We start from the raw sequence: 13,822 nt of genomic DNA, 5'->3' as shown, positions 1-13,822 counted from the left end.
AAGTATGGGAGAGTAGCAGAGAGGGTTGAGAGCCGGGGCATTGCAGGGGGTGGGGAGTGACTTTGGGGAGCTCAGACCTGATGGATTTAATTTTATTAATGAAGTAGGAGGCCAGATCATTGGAGGTGAGGGAAGGAGGAGGGGGAGGAACAGGGGGCCTGAGAAGGGAGTTAAATGTATGGAAGAGCTGACAGGGATGATGGGCATGGGTGTGAATAAGGGAGGAGAAATAGTTTTGTCTGGCAGAGGAGAGGGCAGAGTTAAGGCAGGAAAGGATAAACTTGAAGTGAACGAGTTTGGCTTGGTGTTGAGACTTTCGCCAGCAGCGTTTGGAAGCTCGAGCATAAGAGCGAAGGAGGTAGACAGTGGCAGTGATCCAGGGCTGTGGGTTAGTGGTATGTGAGCGGCAAAGGGAAAGGGGAGCGAGGGAGTCGAGCTGAGTAGAGAGGGTAGAGTTGAGAGCAGTAATCTGATCATCAAGATTGGGTAAAGAGGAAAGGGAGGCGAGGTGGGGTGTGAGGTGCTCAGAAAGATGGATGGGGTCCAGAGAGTGGAGGTCTCTGTGAGGAAGAATATAGATTTACAGGGGAGAGGAGTGTGAGTGAGGAGGCAGGTGAGAAGGTTATGATCAGAAAGAGGGATTTCCGAGTTGGTGAGGGTGGAGATAGGCAGTGGTAGGAGATACAGCAGTTGCTGTGTCGACTTTAGAACTACAGGAAAAGAACAGCAGTGGCCATAAATCATTGGGTGCTAGTTGCTAGGGTGATGTAAAAATGGGGCATCCCCCCAAAAGGGCCACTTTGCTTAAGGGGGTGGGGAGGAAAGCGATTCTCCCTTTCCTGCCTGGAACTAGATTATTGGTCCTGCTGGAGGGAAGGAATATAAAGAGGAGAGGGTGGGTGAGAGAGAGAGAGAGAGAGAGAGAGAGAGAGAGAGAGAGAGAGAGAGATCTCACTCAGTTTGGTGTAGGATCAGACTGATTAAGCTTGAAAGTAATTTCTCAAAATTATGAAATGAGGCCAAATGCATTTTCTGGCCTAGTTGTCTTTAAGAGATTATAGTTCATTTTTTCAGTTAACAAGAAATTTTTCAATGCTTTCAGGTGGTACAATAAGAACATCAACCGAAATAAAGCTGAGAAACTCCTTTTAGATGAGGTAAGTGGATTTTCATTTAAATTGGGAGAAAATTAACTGGCAAAAATTTAGGAGCTTCTACTGAGAAGCACAGTGGCCTAGTGGAAAGAGCTCGGGCCTGGGTGTCATAGGACTAGGGTTCTAATCCCAGCTCCATCACTTGTCTGCTGTGTGACCTTGAGCAAGCCACTTAACTTCTCTGTGACTCAGTTTCCTCATCTGTAAAATGGGGATTAAAATTGTGAGTTCCATGTGGGATAGGGACTATTTCCAACCCAATTACCTTGTAGAGTGCCTGACACATAGTAAGTGGTTAACAAATCCCACAATTCTTCTTTGTCTTATTATTATTATTACAGTTGACTTGGAAGGAGTGAGTTGATTTGCTCATTTTTTTCTAAAGTCATAGGGATTTAATTTTGATATATCACTGAGCAGTGCTGTTGGTTAGTATTAGCTCTGACCTTACACTACTTTGACCATAATTCTTTGCTTCACTTGCCCTTCTCTTCCTAGGAGGGTTCATCTTTTTGCAGAATTGAAGGTTGGGGGTGACTTGAAAACTGACACTCCTCAAATGGTGCAAAAGGCTGAGTTTATCCAAAGGTATATGGGGATGGAAAAGGAGAGAGATTTTTCTCCCATATATAAGGTTGTCTTCATTTTTCTAACCGTCTGATCCATCCCCACAAAGGGGAGAATATGGTCCATTTTTTCCCCAGAACCATGGACCCATCTGAGCCTTGCATTGGTGCTGAAGAATTGATCTGGATTAAATGCCTGGAGTGGAGTAAGACTCCCACGACCACCATGGCTCTTGTCCTTTCATTAGCAACAAATTCATGAGATCTTGTGAATAGCACACACAACTTCCATACTCAACCAATTGTAATTCTATTGCTTCCCCCTAAAGAACAGCCAATGAAAGGATGCTCCTGACCCCCATAGCCCAAGATGCTAATACTGAAAAGAAGGGACCCAAATTTACTTCATGACTCTACACTGTCACCCACAAATCTTTTTTTTTTAAAGCATGGGAACTTCCCTGGCTGTTACCAAAAATAAGAAGTTAACTTCTGTTCTTTGCTGTTATGGAAGACACACTTGTCCCAGTACAGAATGTAATACTAATAATAATACTTGTTTAAGCACTTATTATATGCTAACCGCTGTTCTAAGTGCTGGGATAGATACAAGTTGGTCAGGTTGGACACAGTCCCTGTCCCACATGGGGCTCACACGCTTAATCCCCATTTTACAGATGAGGTAACTGAGGCACAGAGCTGTTAAGTGACTTACCCGAGGTCACACAGCAGAAATGTGGCAGAGCCGGGATTAGAACCACAGTGACAGAGGGTGCAACTTCCCCCTTGCACTTATCCATTTCTTTCAGAAAGTGACACTGTAGTGCCACTGGGAACTGAGCCTCCACCTGGATGGCAGGGCTTTGAAAAATAAGGCCATAAAATTCTTTTTCGTTTTTAGTTCACTTCCACAGGAAGTATGCACGTGTCAGATATCAGCCCCTTTACTTACCCCCCAAAATGTGGCTGTCTCTTGCCTCTTGCACTCTATAACCAGAATTTCCTGTCGCCATGACTGACAATCGCTCGGAACAACCACAGGTTGGAGGACAAGGCAGAAACCGCAGTGGGTTATGCACCAAACACAGAGCCTCAGAGGCAAGAGAGGCAGACTTCCTTCATCAGCTAACCAACATTCACACACCTTCCAACAGTGACTGCAACTGTGACTTCCTTAATAATGTATTTTCAATATTCTTCAGGGACAGCTCCCACCTGCCTCAATGGGTCTCTGTGGTTGACAGCCAGTTATAGCCACTGGTCCTCCAGGTCACAGAACAAAGCCCAGCTATACATATTGGTGAAGGATGTGGTTCTTCATCACATAATAGTTAATACATTTCTCAGACATCAAATAGAAACTCATTACTTTATGAACACTGAAACACAATATATCTATGTATCCATATTTAATCATTATACAAACGAGCAAGAGAAAGGTAAGCATGACCCATGCAGAAAAATAGGAACCTCTGGGCATTCTACTTGCTCTTTTATAAGATTCACAGAAAAGAAATCAAGGATCAACCTAGTTTTTTTTCCCCATCACTCATTCATTCATTCAATTGTATTTATTGAGTGCTTACTGTGTGCAGAGCACTGTACTAAGTGCTTGGTAAGTACAAGTTGGCAACATATAGAAATGGTCCCTACCCAACGACGGGCTCACAGTCTAGAAGGGGGAGACAGACAACAAAACAAAACATGTGGACAGGTGTCAAGTCGTCAGAACAAATAGAATTAAGGCTAGATGCACATCATTAACAAAATAAATAGAATAGTAAATATGTACAAGTAAAATAGAGTAATAAATCTGTACAAACATATATACAGGTGCTGTGGGGAGGGGAAGGAGGTAGGGCTGGGGGGATGGGGAAGAGGAGAGGAAAAAGTAGGGGCTCTAAGCTGGGTGACCTACTCCATCTGGAATCAGCTCCACAATTATGCCAAGAAGTGAGAGAGACTAGGCCCCTAGTATAAGAAATAAATACAGGTGTAGCCTTGTGATAGAACAAAGAGTTTAATAACACTCTCTGAAGTACTTGTATCCTGAATGTTTATTAGAGATATAGCTATTCCCCTGGCCATATACCCCAGGAGAGCTTCAGTCAATCAATCAATCAAATGATCATTAGTATTTATTGAGCACTCACTTTGGACAGAGCACTGTACTAAAAACTTGGGAGAGGATAATAAGAGTCAGAAGGCAGGACTCCTGCCCTCAATGATTTTACAAGCTAGCTTTCCTCTGTGGACCCTGCTTCTCTTTTATCCAGTTTTATTTAAATGCAGTAGCTCATATGGATTATTTTTAATTCAAAGAAAAAATAACTCATTTCAATCATTTACCCAAATTAATTACCTAATGGAAGACCTTATGGAAGAAATTCTTTGCTGGAACTGAAAAATGAAAAATAATGAAGAATAATAAAAAATGAAAAGTAATTGGGGAAGTAAGAGCTAAACTTTCATTAATGGTCTTTAAATTTGCTTTACCTTTAACATTTCCCATATGGAAAATCCACCTCTACATGCACTCCTGCTCCGCCACTTGTCAGCTGTGTGACTTTGGGCAAGTCACTTAACTTCTCTGGGTGGGCCTCAGTTCCCTCATCTGGAAAATGGGGATTAAAAACTGTGAGCCCCCCGTGGGACAACCTGATCACCTTGTAATCTCCCCAGCGCTTAGAACAGTGCTTTGCACATAGTAGGCGCTTAAGAAATACCATCATCATCATCATCATCATCACTCCTAAATTGTTTGTACCAATTGAATATTTGGCTATGGTACAAGTTAATTTGAGATCATCTTCCCTTTAGTAGGGTGTTTTGTCTAACTCTAGCCTTATGCTAATGTCCACAGCATGCACAAAGGTAATTATTTATAGTATAAGGTATACCAGTTTCTTTTATTTCTGTTGACCTCTCCCAAGTGCTTAGTACAGTGCACTGCACATAGTAGGTGTTCAATAAATATCCCTGATTCAGTGACAGTGGGCACAGAAATGGATCCCGGACCTAGAAATGCACATTCCCTTAAAGACTTAACAATGACCAATGCAGATTTGCAGGATAAATAGTACAGGGCATGTCCCTTATGAATTCAACAGAAGGTTGAAAAAATTAAGAATTTTCAGACCAATAGATTCAACTGGGGTTGCCTTCTGAGTTTTCTTCCCAATACAGAAATCCTGAAATCGACTTCTCCAGTTTCTGATAGCTATTCTGGCATATCCTTCTGTGCTCTTTCAACAGCATTGAGGAAAGCCAAGCCACACGTGTGCATGCTTTTTTTACTGATGGTTTATTTGTTTCTTCTGCTTCTTTCCTAGGGTAAAGAAGGAGCCTTCATGGTGCGAGATTCTCGAACTCTAGGGACATACACGGTCTCAGTTTTCACCAAGGCGTTTGTAAGGTACAGTCAAGCCTGACTCTGCATCAGGTTGAAAGGAGAGCCATTTCTGAGCATGTTTACTGGTCTCCTCTATTCCAAACTATTTGGGGTCACCTCCCAAGCACTAAGTCCAAAGTTCTTTGCATACAGTAGCCACTCGATAAATACTATTAATTAAATGATCCTACCCACTGGGGTAGAACCACTACCCCAGGGTAGTGACCACTGAGGGGACCACTAAATGGGTTTATGCCACTGGTAATATCACAATGTTCCTTAGCAATGTTCCTCTGTCATTTATAAAGCAAATTATTTCTGTCTTTCCTTCATTCTTCTCTCTTTCTTAAAACTCAAAACTACAACATTTCAAACTACACTTTGGTTGGGATTCCTTCCAAGCTGGCTTTAAGGAGAAGATTGAAGAACTTAAATGTTCTCTTGCACTCTATGGGCTTGGATTTGTGCTATAGTTGATAGCAATTCAATAAGTTGTGGGAATTTCAAACTTCAAATGGCTTTCTAATCTGTGCATTTTATCTAAAACCAATACTTGTGTTTTGTTTTGTTTTTCCCTAGTGATAGTTGTCCAAGCATAAAGCACTATCACATCAAAGAGACAAATGACAACCCCAAGCGATATTATGTCGCAGAAAAGTTTGTGTTTGATTCCATCCCACAGCTCATCAAATATCACCAGCACAATGGAGGAGGTGAGTTCTAGTGGGCAGGAGAAATAGTTTACCAGGAAGTTATCAATCAATCAATCAGTCGTATTTATTGAGCGCTTATTGTGTGCAGAGCACTGTACTAAGCGCTTGGGAAGTACAAGTTGTCAACATATAGAGACGGTCCCTACCCAACAGTGGGCTCACAGTCTAGAAGGGGGAGACAGAGAACAAAACAAAACATATTAACAAAATAAAATAGAATAGATATGTACAAGTAAAATAAATAAACAGAGTAAATAGAGTAAGTTATAGTGAGAATTGAAGAAGAAAGAGGGTTTATGCCCCAATAATAATGATGTCATTTGTTAAGTGCTTACTATGTACCAAGCACTGTTCTAAGCATTGGGGTAAATACAAGGTAATCAGGTTTGTCCCACGTGGGGCTCACAGCCTTAATCTGCATTTTACAGATGAGGTAACTGAGGCACAAAGAAGTTAAGTGACCTGCTCAAAGTCACACAGCTGACAAGTGGCAGAGCCGGGATTAGAACTCACGACCTCGGACTCCCAAACCCATGCTCTTTTCACTAAGCCACGCTGTTTTCCCTATATCTTCCTTAACCTGTAGCCCAGAAAGCCTGTCACTGTACAAAGAAAGCTTCCACATTCTTGGGTATGCCACATTCTGTTACTGTATTCTGCTCAGACACAGAGATTACTATAAAAGGCATAGCATTGCATATCTATACCCTCCAGTACAATGCAAAATAGAAACAACCTCCAAATCAGATTTTCATCTTGATTTTGAAACTGATCAGAGATTCTCTCATTTTTGGGAGAACGTAGGGTGATATCCCTGTGCGGTCCCAGTGATAGAAATAGCTAGAGGCAAAAAAACCAAGGCTACATCTTTGCTCTATTGCTGCAGGTCTGGTCACACGTTTACGACACCCAGTTTGTTCCTGGAGACAAAAGGCCCCCATCACAGCTGGGCTGAGATACGGTGAGTGGGTTTCTTGGAATTATGTTCCTTCCGGTGGGAGGTGATTCTTCCTTTTGTCTGATTGGAGTTTATGATAGCTCTCCAATGCCAATGCCTTTGTTTGAAGCAACCCAGATCTAAAGTAGAAATTTCCAGGAACCAATATCTTTCTTTGACATACGTTAAAGTAAAAAATACCCACATGGTAGACACAGTACTATATATATATATACATATATATATATATATATATATATATATATGTATATATATATATATACACACATCTATATGTGTATATATATATATATATACACACACACATCTCTGTGTGTGTGTGTGTGTGTGTGTGTGTGTGTGTGTGTGTGTGTGTGTGTTCCAGGGAGAGAGAGATGTGTACTGCTCAATGTAGCCTTTTAATTTTTATTGAGAGTACACATCATCTTAGGTCTTTTTTGGTTCCAAAACAGTCAGGTGATAACAAAGTTCCTCCTCTACCACACTTATATAAACCAGATTGGTCCTTCTTGAAGTTATGGCAATAAATCACACATATGCAAACAGAGTTAGAGAAATCATAAAAGGATCCTTAGCTGGATACCTTGAGGTGTCATATCTAAAGTGAGGAACGGCTTGCAAATCCACTGGGCCTCATCCAAAGCAAAGTCTACGTTCTGTTGATTCCCATGAGCATTGATAATCATCATCATCATCATCATCAATCGTATTTATTGAGCGCTTACTATGTGCAGAGCACTGTACTAAGCGCTTGGGAAGTACAAATTGGCAACATATAGAGACAGTCCCTACCCAGTGGGTACTACTAATGATGATGATGGATCAAACTGCTGTATGACTTCCTAACTGGTCTACCTTATGCTCATTGCTCCCTAACATGAATCACTCTTCCTTTTCCCCTAAATTTTCCAGGCAAATGGATGATAAACCCTTCAGAGCTCACTTTTGTGCAAGAGATTGGCAGTGGACAGTTTGGACTGGTGCATCTCGGCTACTGGCTTGAAAAGAATAAGGTAGCCATTAAGACTATTCAGGAAGGGGCTATGTCAGAAGAGGAATTCATAGAAGAGGCGGAAGTCATGATGTAAGTGCTAGGTCTCACGGGTGTACAACATATGGTTTTATACCACAATTTCACAAAATGGTTTGATCCATAGATTGCTTTGGTGGGGAAATATACCCTCAAGGTCTACCTGCCTTTTGGGAGGAGAGGACCCATTTCACAGTGCTCTGCACACAGTAAGTGCTCAATAAATATGACTGAATGAACACCTAGAGATTCTCACCTAGGGGAGGAGTAATTACTGGAGATTTGATTCACTTCCTGTCTACCATTCCTCACATTCTCTCCAACTCTACTCCAACATCTTCTTTCACAGCCCCTTACCTCCTCCTCTTCCTGCTCTCAGGGCAAGGTTGGAGTTGGCTCTGTGGGAGACGCTAATGCAGAGAGCGGGGATAAAAGAAAATATATGTTATTTGATCCTTTCCTTATGTTCTGGATCTAACCAGTCCGTGGCCCAAAGCCGACACTGCTTGCTCAGTTTTCACCTGGGGTAGGGCAAAGGAAAGATAAAATACTGTTGCACATCAATCAATCAATTGTATTTATTGAGCTCTTATTGAGTGCACAGAACTAGCTCTCTTTCTCCCTTCAAAGCCCTACTGAGAGCTCACCTCCTCCAGGAGGCCCTTCCAGACTGAGCCCCCTTTTTCCTCTCCTCCTCCCCATCCCCTCCACCCTACCTCCTTCCCCTCCCCACAGCACCTGTATATATGTTTGTACAGATTTATTACTCTATTTACTTTACTTGTACATATTTACTATTCTATTTATTTTGTTAATGATGCGCATCTAGCTTTATTTCTATTTATTGTGATGACTTGACACCTGTCCATATGTTTCGTTTTATTGTCTGCCTCTCCCCCTTCTAGACTGTGAGCACGTTGTTGGGTAGGGACCATCTCTATATGTTGCCACCTTGTACTTCCCAAATGCTTAGTACAGTGCTCTGCACACAGTAAGCGCTCAATAAATACAATTGAATGAATGTATGAATGAATACTAAGCATTTGGGAGAGTATAACAGATTTGGTAGACACGTTCCTTGCCCGCAGGTGCTTCAAATACATACGATTCTAGTACTTGCTGATTGAGTGACGATTTCTTCCTCCTCCCTTACTTGTTCCTTCAGGAAGCTCTCTCATCCCAAATTGGTTCAACTCTATGGGGTGTGCCTGGAACAAACTCCCATCTGCCTAGTGTTTGAGTTCATGGAACATGGCTGTTTGTCCGATTATCTTCGGAATCAGCGGGGAAGCTTTACCACAGACGCTCTCCTAGGCATGTGCCAAGATGTGTGTGAAGGGATGGCTTATTTGGAGAAAGCCTTTGTCATTCACAGAGACCTGGTAAGTATACTCCCCAAATCACAACCCCAGCTGCTCTCTTCACATATGGAATACTCTGCTGCAGCCCCTTAGGACTGTGAATTCTTGCATTTTAGCCCATTAGATTGTAAGCTCCTAGCTGATTTAGCCCATTAATCTGTAGGTTCCTAGCAGACTGCATCAGTTAGAGTTCATATTGGCAAAGAGGTAGTGTAGATTTTTCTTATTCTAAATAACATCTTGGGAATACAGATGTCACACTAAACTCATTTATACCTTGATCATGAATCTTAGAACACCCTTGGTGGGGGTGTTGGGAGGCTTAATTAACATCTATAAAACTCATTTATGTCCTTTTACAACAAAGAGAATAAAAAGGCAGAATAGTGTCATTTTCCGAGATTTCTTAACTACCAACTGTCAGTAACCATTTCCCTTTTCCTCTGCTTCTCTCTCTAGGCTGCCCGGAACTGCTTGGTGGGAGAATCCCAAGTCATTAAAGTGTCAGATTTTGGAATGACAAGGTAATGGGAGAAGATTTGTACAGTTTTCTCAACAATGGGATCCAAAATCTCCTCTGAGCATGATTTCCAGTCATATTGCTTATCTTTCCTAGGTTTGTCCTCGATGACCAATATACCAGCTCTACTGGCACCAAATTCCCCGTGAAATGGGCATCACCTGAGGTTTTCTCTTTCAATCGCTACAGCAGCAAGTCTGATGTCTGGTCATTTGGTAAGTTTCACCAAGCTAAAGCGGGGATTGTAGCAAGCTTTCTATCCTGAAAAAGATGGAGAAAAGATTTTTCAAGTTTGGACATTCTGGGTAGAGCTCAGAGGTCTTTAGCTGCAGACTCAAACCATGCCACCGAGACCAGAATTGAGATCGCTGCATTTCTCCATATTTTCTGCAAGGTCCCATCCAGCTCTGCTGTGCGGTATGATGGCCAAGTTCTCAGATGACTCTGGTTTACAACCGGGTTTTTCCAAGGACTTTAAGTATGTTTTGTTTTACACGAGATTACCATATGCTTATAGAAATTGTGCTATCTATTCTCAAGCCCTTAGGAGTTTAAACACTTAGTACAGTGCTCTGCACACAGTAAGTGCTCAAGAAATACCAGTGACTGATTATTCCTAAAAATTCCCATTTCTAGATTTTTCTCTTCTCTAGGCCTTCTTACACCAACACTGCCACTGACATCAATTTTTTGCCCTAAAAATACGAAGCAGAAAGTGGAAAAGCGCATTAATTAGGGGATGGGAGCCTCTTCAAAATCCTCGGTGAGACACAGTCTCCCCAGCTATACATTAGGCACTCAAAATACACACATATAATCCTTGAGGTTCAGTATTTAAAAATACCATTATTATTGTTGTTGTTATTATTATTTTTCTTATTATCGTCATCTCACTAAATTGCCATTAAAAGGAGAAAATCTTTCACACTCTCCATTTTAATTTTCTTCTTCCCCAATCATATCCCAACTCCACCTCAACCCTCATGTACCCTCGACTACCCGTAGCATCTTTGTGCTTTTCGATTTATGTGTTCTCCCAATAAAGCACCTATTGGTTCACTTAGACACATTACCATTCCTTTTTCTTCCTATATGTCATAATATTTTGTTGTCCTCATTAGAATGTAAGGTCCTTGAGGGCAGGTATTGTGTTTTCCATCTCTATTATACTCTCCCAAGCACTTGGAACAGTACAGTGCACCAGTAAGGGCTCAATAAATACTATTGCTTGATTTATCCTGCATGGAGTACGATCTCATTTGTCCTCTATCATCAGTGAAAGTGGTAAAGTGTCAGATGAATTCCTCAGAGAGACTATAGGATCTACTTTTAAGGAGATCCTGCAAAATGAGGGAGACTCTTCACCAATCCAGCTTGAAGAATGTTACAGCATTGAGTAGATGACTTTTTCAGGTTCCTTCTAACCCAGCAATGCAGAATTTTAAAGGTATCTCTTATGGCCGTGACCGCTAACCACTCTGCTTTTGCTTCTTGAAGGAGTGCTGATGTGGGAGGTCTTCAGTGAGGGCAAGATACCGTATGAGAGCCGCAGCAACACAGAGGTGGTCGAGGACATCAGTGCCGGATTACGTTTATACAAACCCAGATTGGCCTCCCCAGGCATCTACAAGATCATGAGTCATTGTTGGAAAGAGGTCAGTGCCAGTAATAGATAGTGGGAAGAATTCCACGGGGGCCCTCCTCTTCGCAGTAAGGGGAACTCTTCTCCAATCCCAAAAGGATTGTGATGAGACTTCTAGATGATGAAAAGACTCTGTCAAATCTCTGGGGCATTAGAGGGGAGTCTTTCCAGCTCTCCAAGGAGGAGTTGCACTCCTGGTCAGTGTAGGAACGAACACCCATTAGAGTTTTTGAACCAATCATTCAGCCAATGGTATTTATTGAGTGCTTACTGTGTGCAACGGACTAAACTAAGTCCTTTGGAGAATACAATAAAACAGAATTGTCAGACATACTCCCTGCCCATAATGAGCTCACCATCTAGAGAGGGAGACATTGCATTTTCCTATCTGTCTATTCTCTCCCAGCGCATAGAACAGTGCTTGCACCCAGTAAGGTCTTAATAAATACTATTACTACTTCCTCTAGAGCCATTCAAAGATGGTAGACAAAAACCCAAATTGGGCTGATAGTTGATAGTACGAAATGGCAATTTGATCATTTCTGAAGATCAGAAATTCTGGCCCATCTAGCTGTTTGGATGGGTGACATAAATCCAGGCAAGTCCAGGAATTATTTCCTTTAGATCCTCCTCTTCCTCAGTTGATCACTGAGGGATCTCCAGTCTCTAAAGCCCCACTAAAGCCAAGGGGCTCTCCATGCAGGAAAGGTTTGTCTCTGGGCTCACAATGGAAACAGAATCTCTCTCCATGTGCAGGAATGTCAAAGTTTCCTATAATGGGGAAGTTATGTGAGAGTTCTTTGGATTTGGGAGAAATTGGGGGAGAAGCTTAAAACTAGACAAGCCCCTAGGCAAGAGACATTGCCAGATATTTTTTCCTCTCTCCTCAGTGAATAGCATAAAAGGACCTAGGGTTAGACGAGCGCTTACATGTCGGCTTGGGCAAAGCCCAAAACCTGGGTCAGATTTGCTAGGGAGGTGGTGGGAGTAAATAATTTCAGAAGGTAAGTTGGGCTTTGCAGTGGAAAAAGGCTGCACTATGGAATTGTCGCTCTGCCTCCAGACAGCACCGAATCCTCACTGGGCAGAGTGAGGGACTCAATAACTATATCAAAAAACCCCATGTAGCCTAAGCGAGTGTCCAACTTCTGGCTGCCCTGGCTTGGTGGCTCATTTGGGGAAGGAATTCCTGCTCCCAATAAGTGCTGCTCTGTCATTTTTTCCTCAGAGACCAGAAGACAGACCATCCTTCTCCAACCTGCTGTGCCAGCTGATTGAGATGGCAGAATGTGAACTTTAATTCAGTCATTGCAGTGCTACAGTTAATTATGAACCACGAAGGGGGAATGTCGACTTCCCGCCACAAAGCATTAAAGGCAGAGGCCGGGGATCGCTGGGCATTGGCATCCCAACTAGGAGTGGAATTCTGGCTGCGAGGAGAGTGGCATGCTGGCGTCGGAGAGTGTGGCAAGGAAGTCGGTCAGAATGCTCAATCTGAACTATCTGATCTGAAGGTCCTCCAGAGAGCCACTGGCTTCCCTCACTTCACCTCTTAAGTGGAAGACAGGACTCAATACTCCAGGTTTTGAGCTAAAATTGTTTGTGTTTTCTCTAATTGGGGAATGAGTGAAGGACACCCACTGTCCCCCAAGCCAAGGGAAACTTTCATTTGACTTCACAATTCAATATTCTGTGATGTCCACGCTTATCCACACACCGATTTCTCAGCAGGTCAAGAGTAAGCCCCTTTGGAGGGAAGAGGATGGCTGCCTGAATTAGCCAGATAAAACCTCTCAAAGGAATTGGTTCTCTGCCACCATCAGCCACAAGAAACCATCAGCTTCCCACTTCCTGTGCTGACTGGCCCAGAAGAAGTAGGATGGATCGTTAAGAGGTGGTGATGTCCCTACACATCGAAGGGGAATAATGTAAGAGGAGATGCATTGTGAGAAAGGGTCCAGTATGCAGAGATGTTTGGAAGCGAAACATGTTTCATTCCTTTAAAAATCAACCCAAATTAAAATACCACCACATCACTCGGAGAAGGAAGGGAAAGAAGCTGGGCACTTCTTATATTCTCTTCAGGCCTTTGCCCTCTAGAGACCACATCTCTGTTTCTACTACTTTCCTTTCAAACCTAGTGTTCGGCTAGCCCATCAATGTATATTTAGTCATCCTTTGTATTTGAAGATGACAATGAAATGTATTTATCTGAGTATGAAAGGGAATGAGTATGAAGTTGATAGGGCATTGAAGGAGTGACAATCCCTACCAGTCCATATCCACACAAAGTTGTAAGTATAGTGGTACTTCAAGTAACAAGTTAACAATGTGTTAACTTCCTATAACTGTCTCTCTATTGGAAGAGCCTGAGGGCTTAGTTGGAAACAGGAATAAGGATGAGGAGTTTCTGCGTATGTTTCTTAAGAAGAGCAAAAGTAGTGGAAAAGAATGAAAGGGGAAAGGAAAGAGTTAAAGAAAGAGGAA

At 42.3% G+C, this 13,822-nt stretch overlaps 1 protein-coding gene across 1 annotated transcript in view; it reads left to right on the top strand.

Annotated features, from left to right (window-relative positions):
- Positions 1-12,777, top strand: part of ITK (IL2 inducible T cell kinase) — a 45,716-nt gene extending 32,939 nt beyond the window's left edge. Inside the window, exons 8-17 of the mRNA XM_038739874.1 lie at positions 1,103-1,157; positions 5,053-5,135; positions 5,691-5,824; positions 6,711-6,785; positions 7,695-7,866; positions 8,978-9,194; positions 9,633-9,697; positions 9,790-9,908; positions 11,191-11,348; positions 12,564-12,777. Coding sequence (XP_038595802.1) covers positions 1,103-1,157; positions 5,053-5,135; positions 5,691-5,824; positions 6,711-6,785; positions 7,695-7,866; positions 8,978-9,194; positions 9,633-9,697; positions 9,790-9,908; positions 11,191-11,348; positions 12,564-12,635 — 1,150 coding nt within the window. The 3' untranslated portion in view covers positions 12,636-12,777. The remainder of the gene's footprint in view (positions 1-1,102; positions 1,158-5,052; positions 5,136-5,690; positions 5,825-6,710; positions 6,786-7,694; positions 7,867-8,977; positions 9,195-9,632; positions 9,698-9,789; positions 9,909-11,190; positions 11,349-12,563) is intronic.
- Positions 12,778-13,822: the final 1,045 nt, after the last annotated feature.

Source organism: Tachyglossus aculeatus, chromosome X1, assembly GCF_015852505.1.
Source record: "Tachyglossus aculeatus isolate mTacAcu1 chromosome X1, mTacAcu1.pri, whole genome shotgun sequence".
Classification (NCBI taxonomy): domain Eukaryota; kingdom Metazoa; phylum Chordata; class Mammalia; order Monotremata; family Tachyglossidae; genus Tachyglossus; species Tachyglossus aculeatus.
This window is presented reverse-complemented; position numbering and strand designations above follow the sequence as displayed.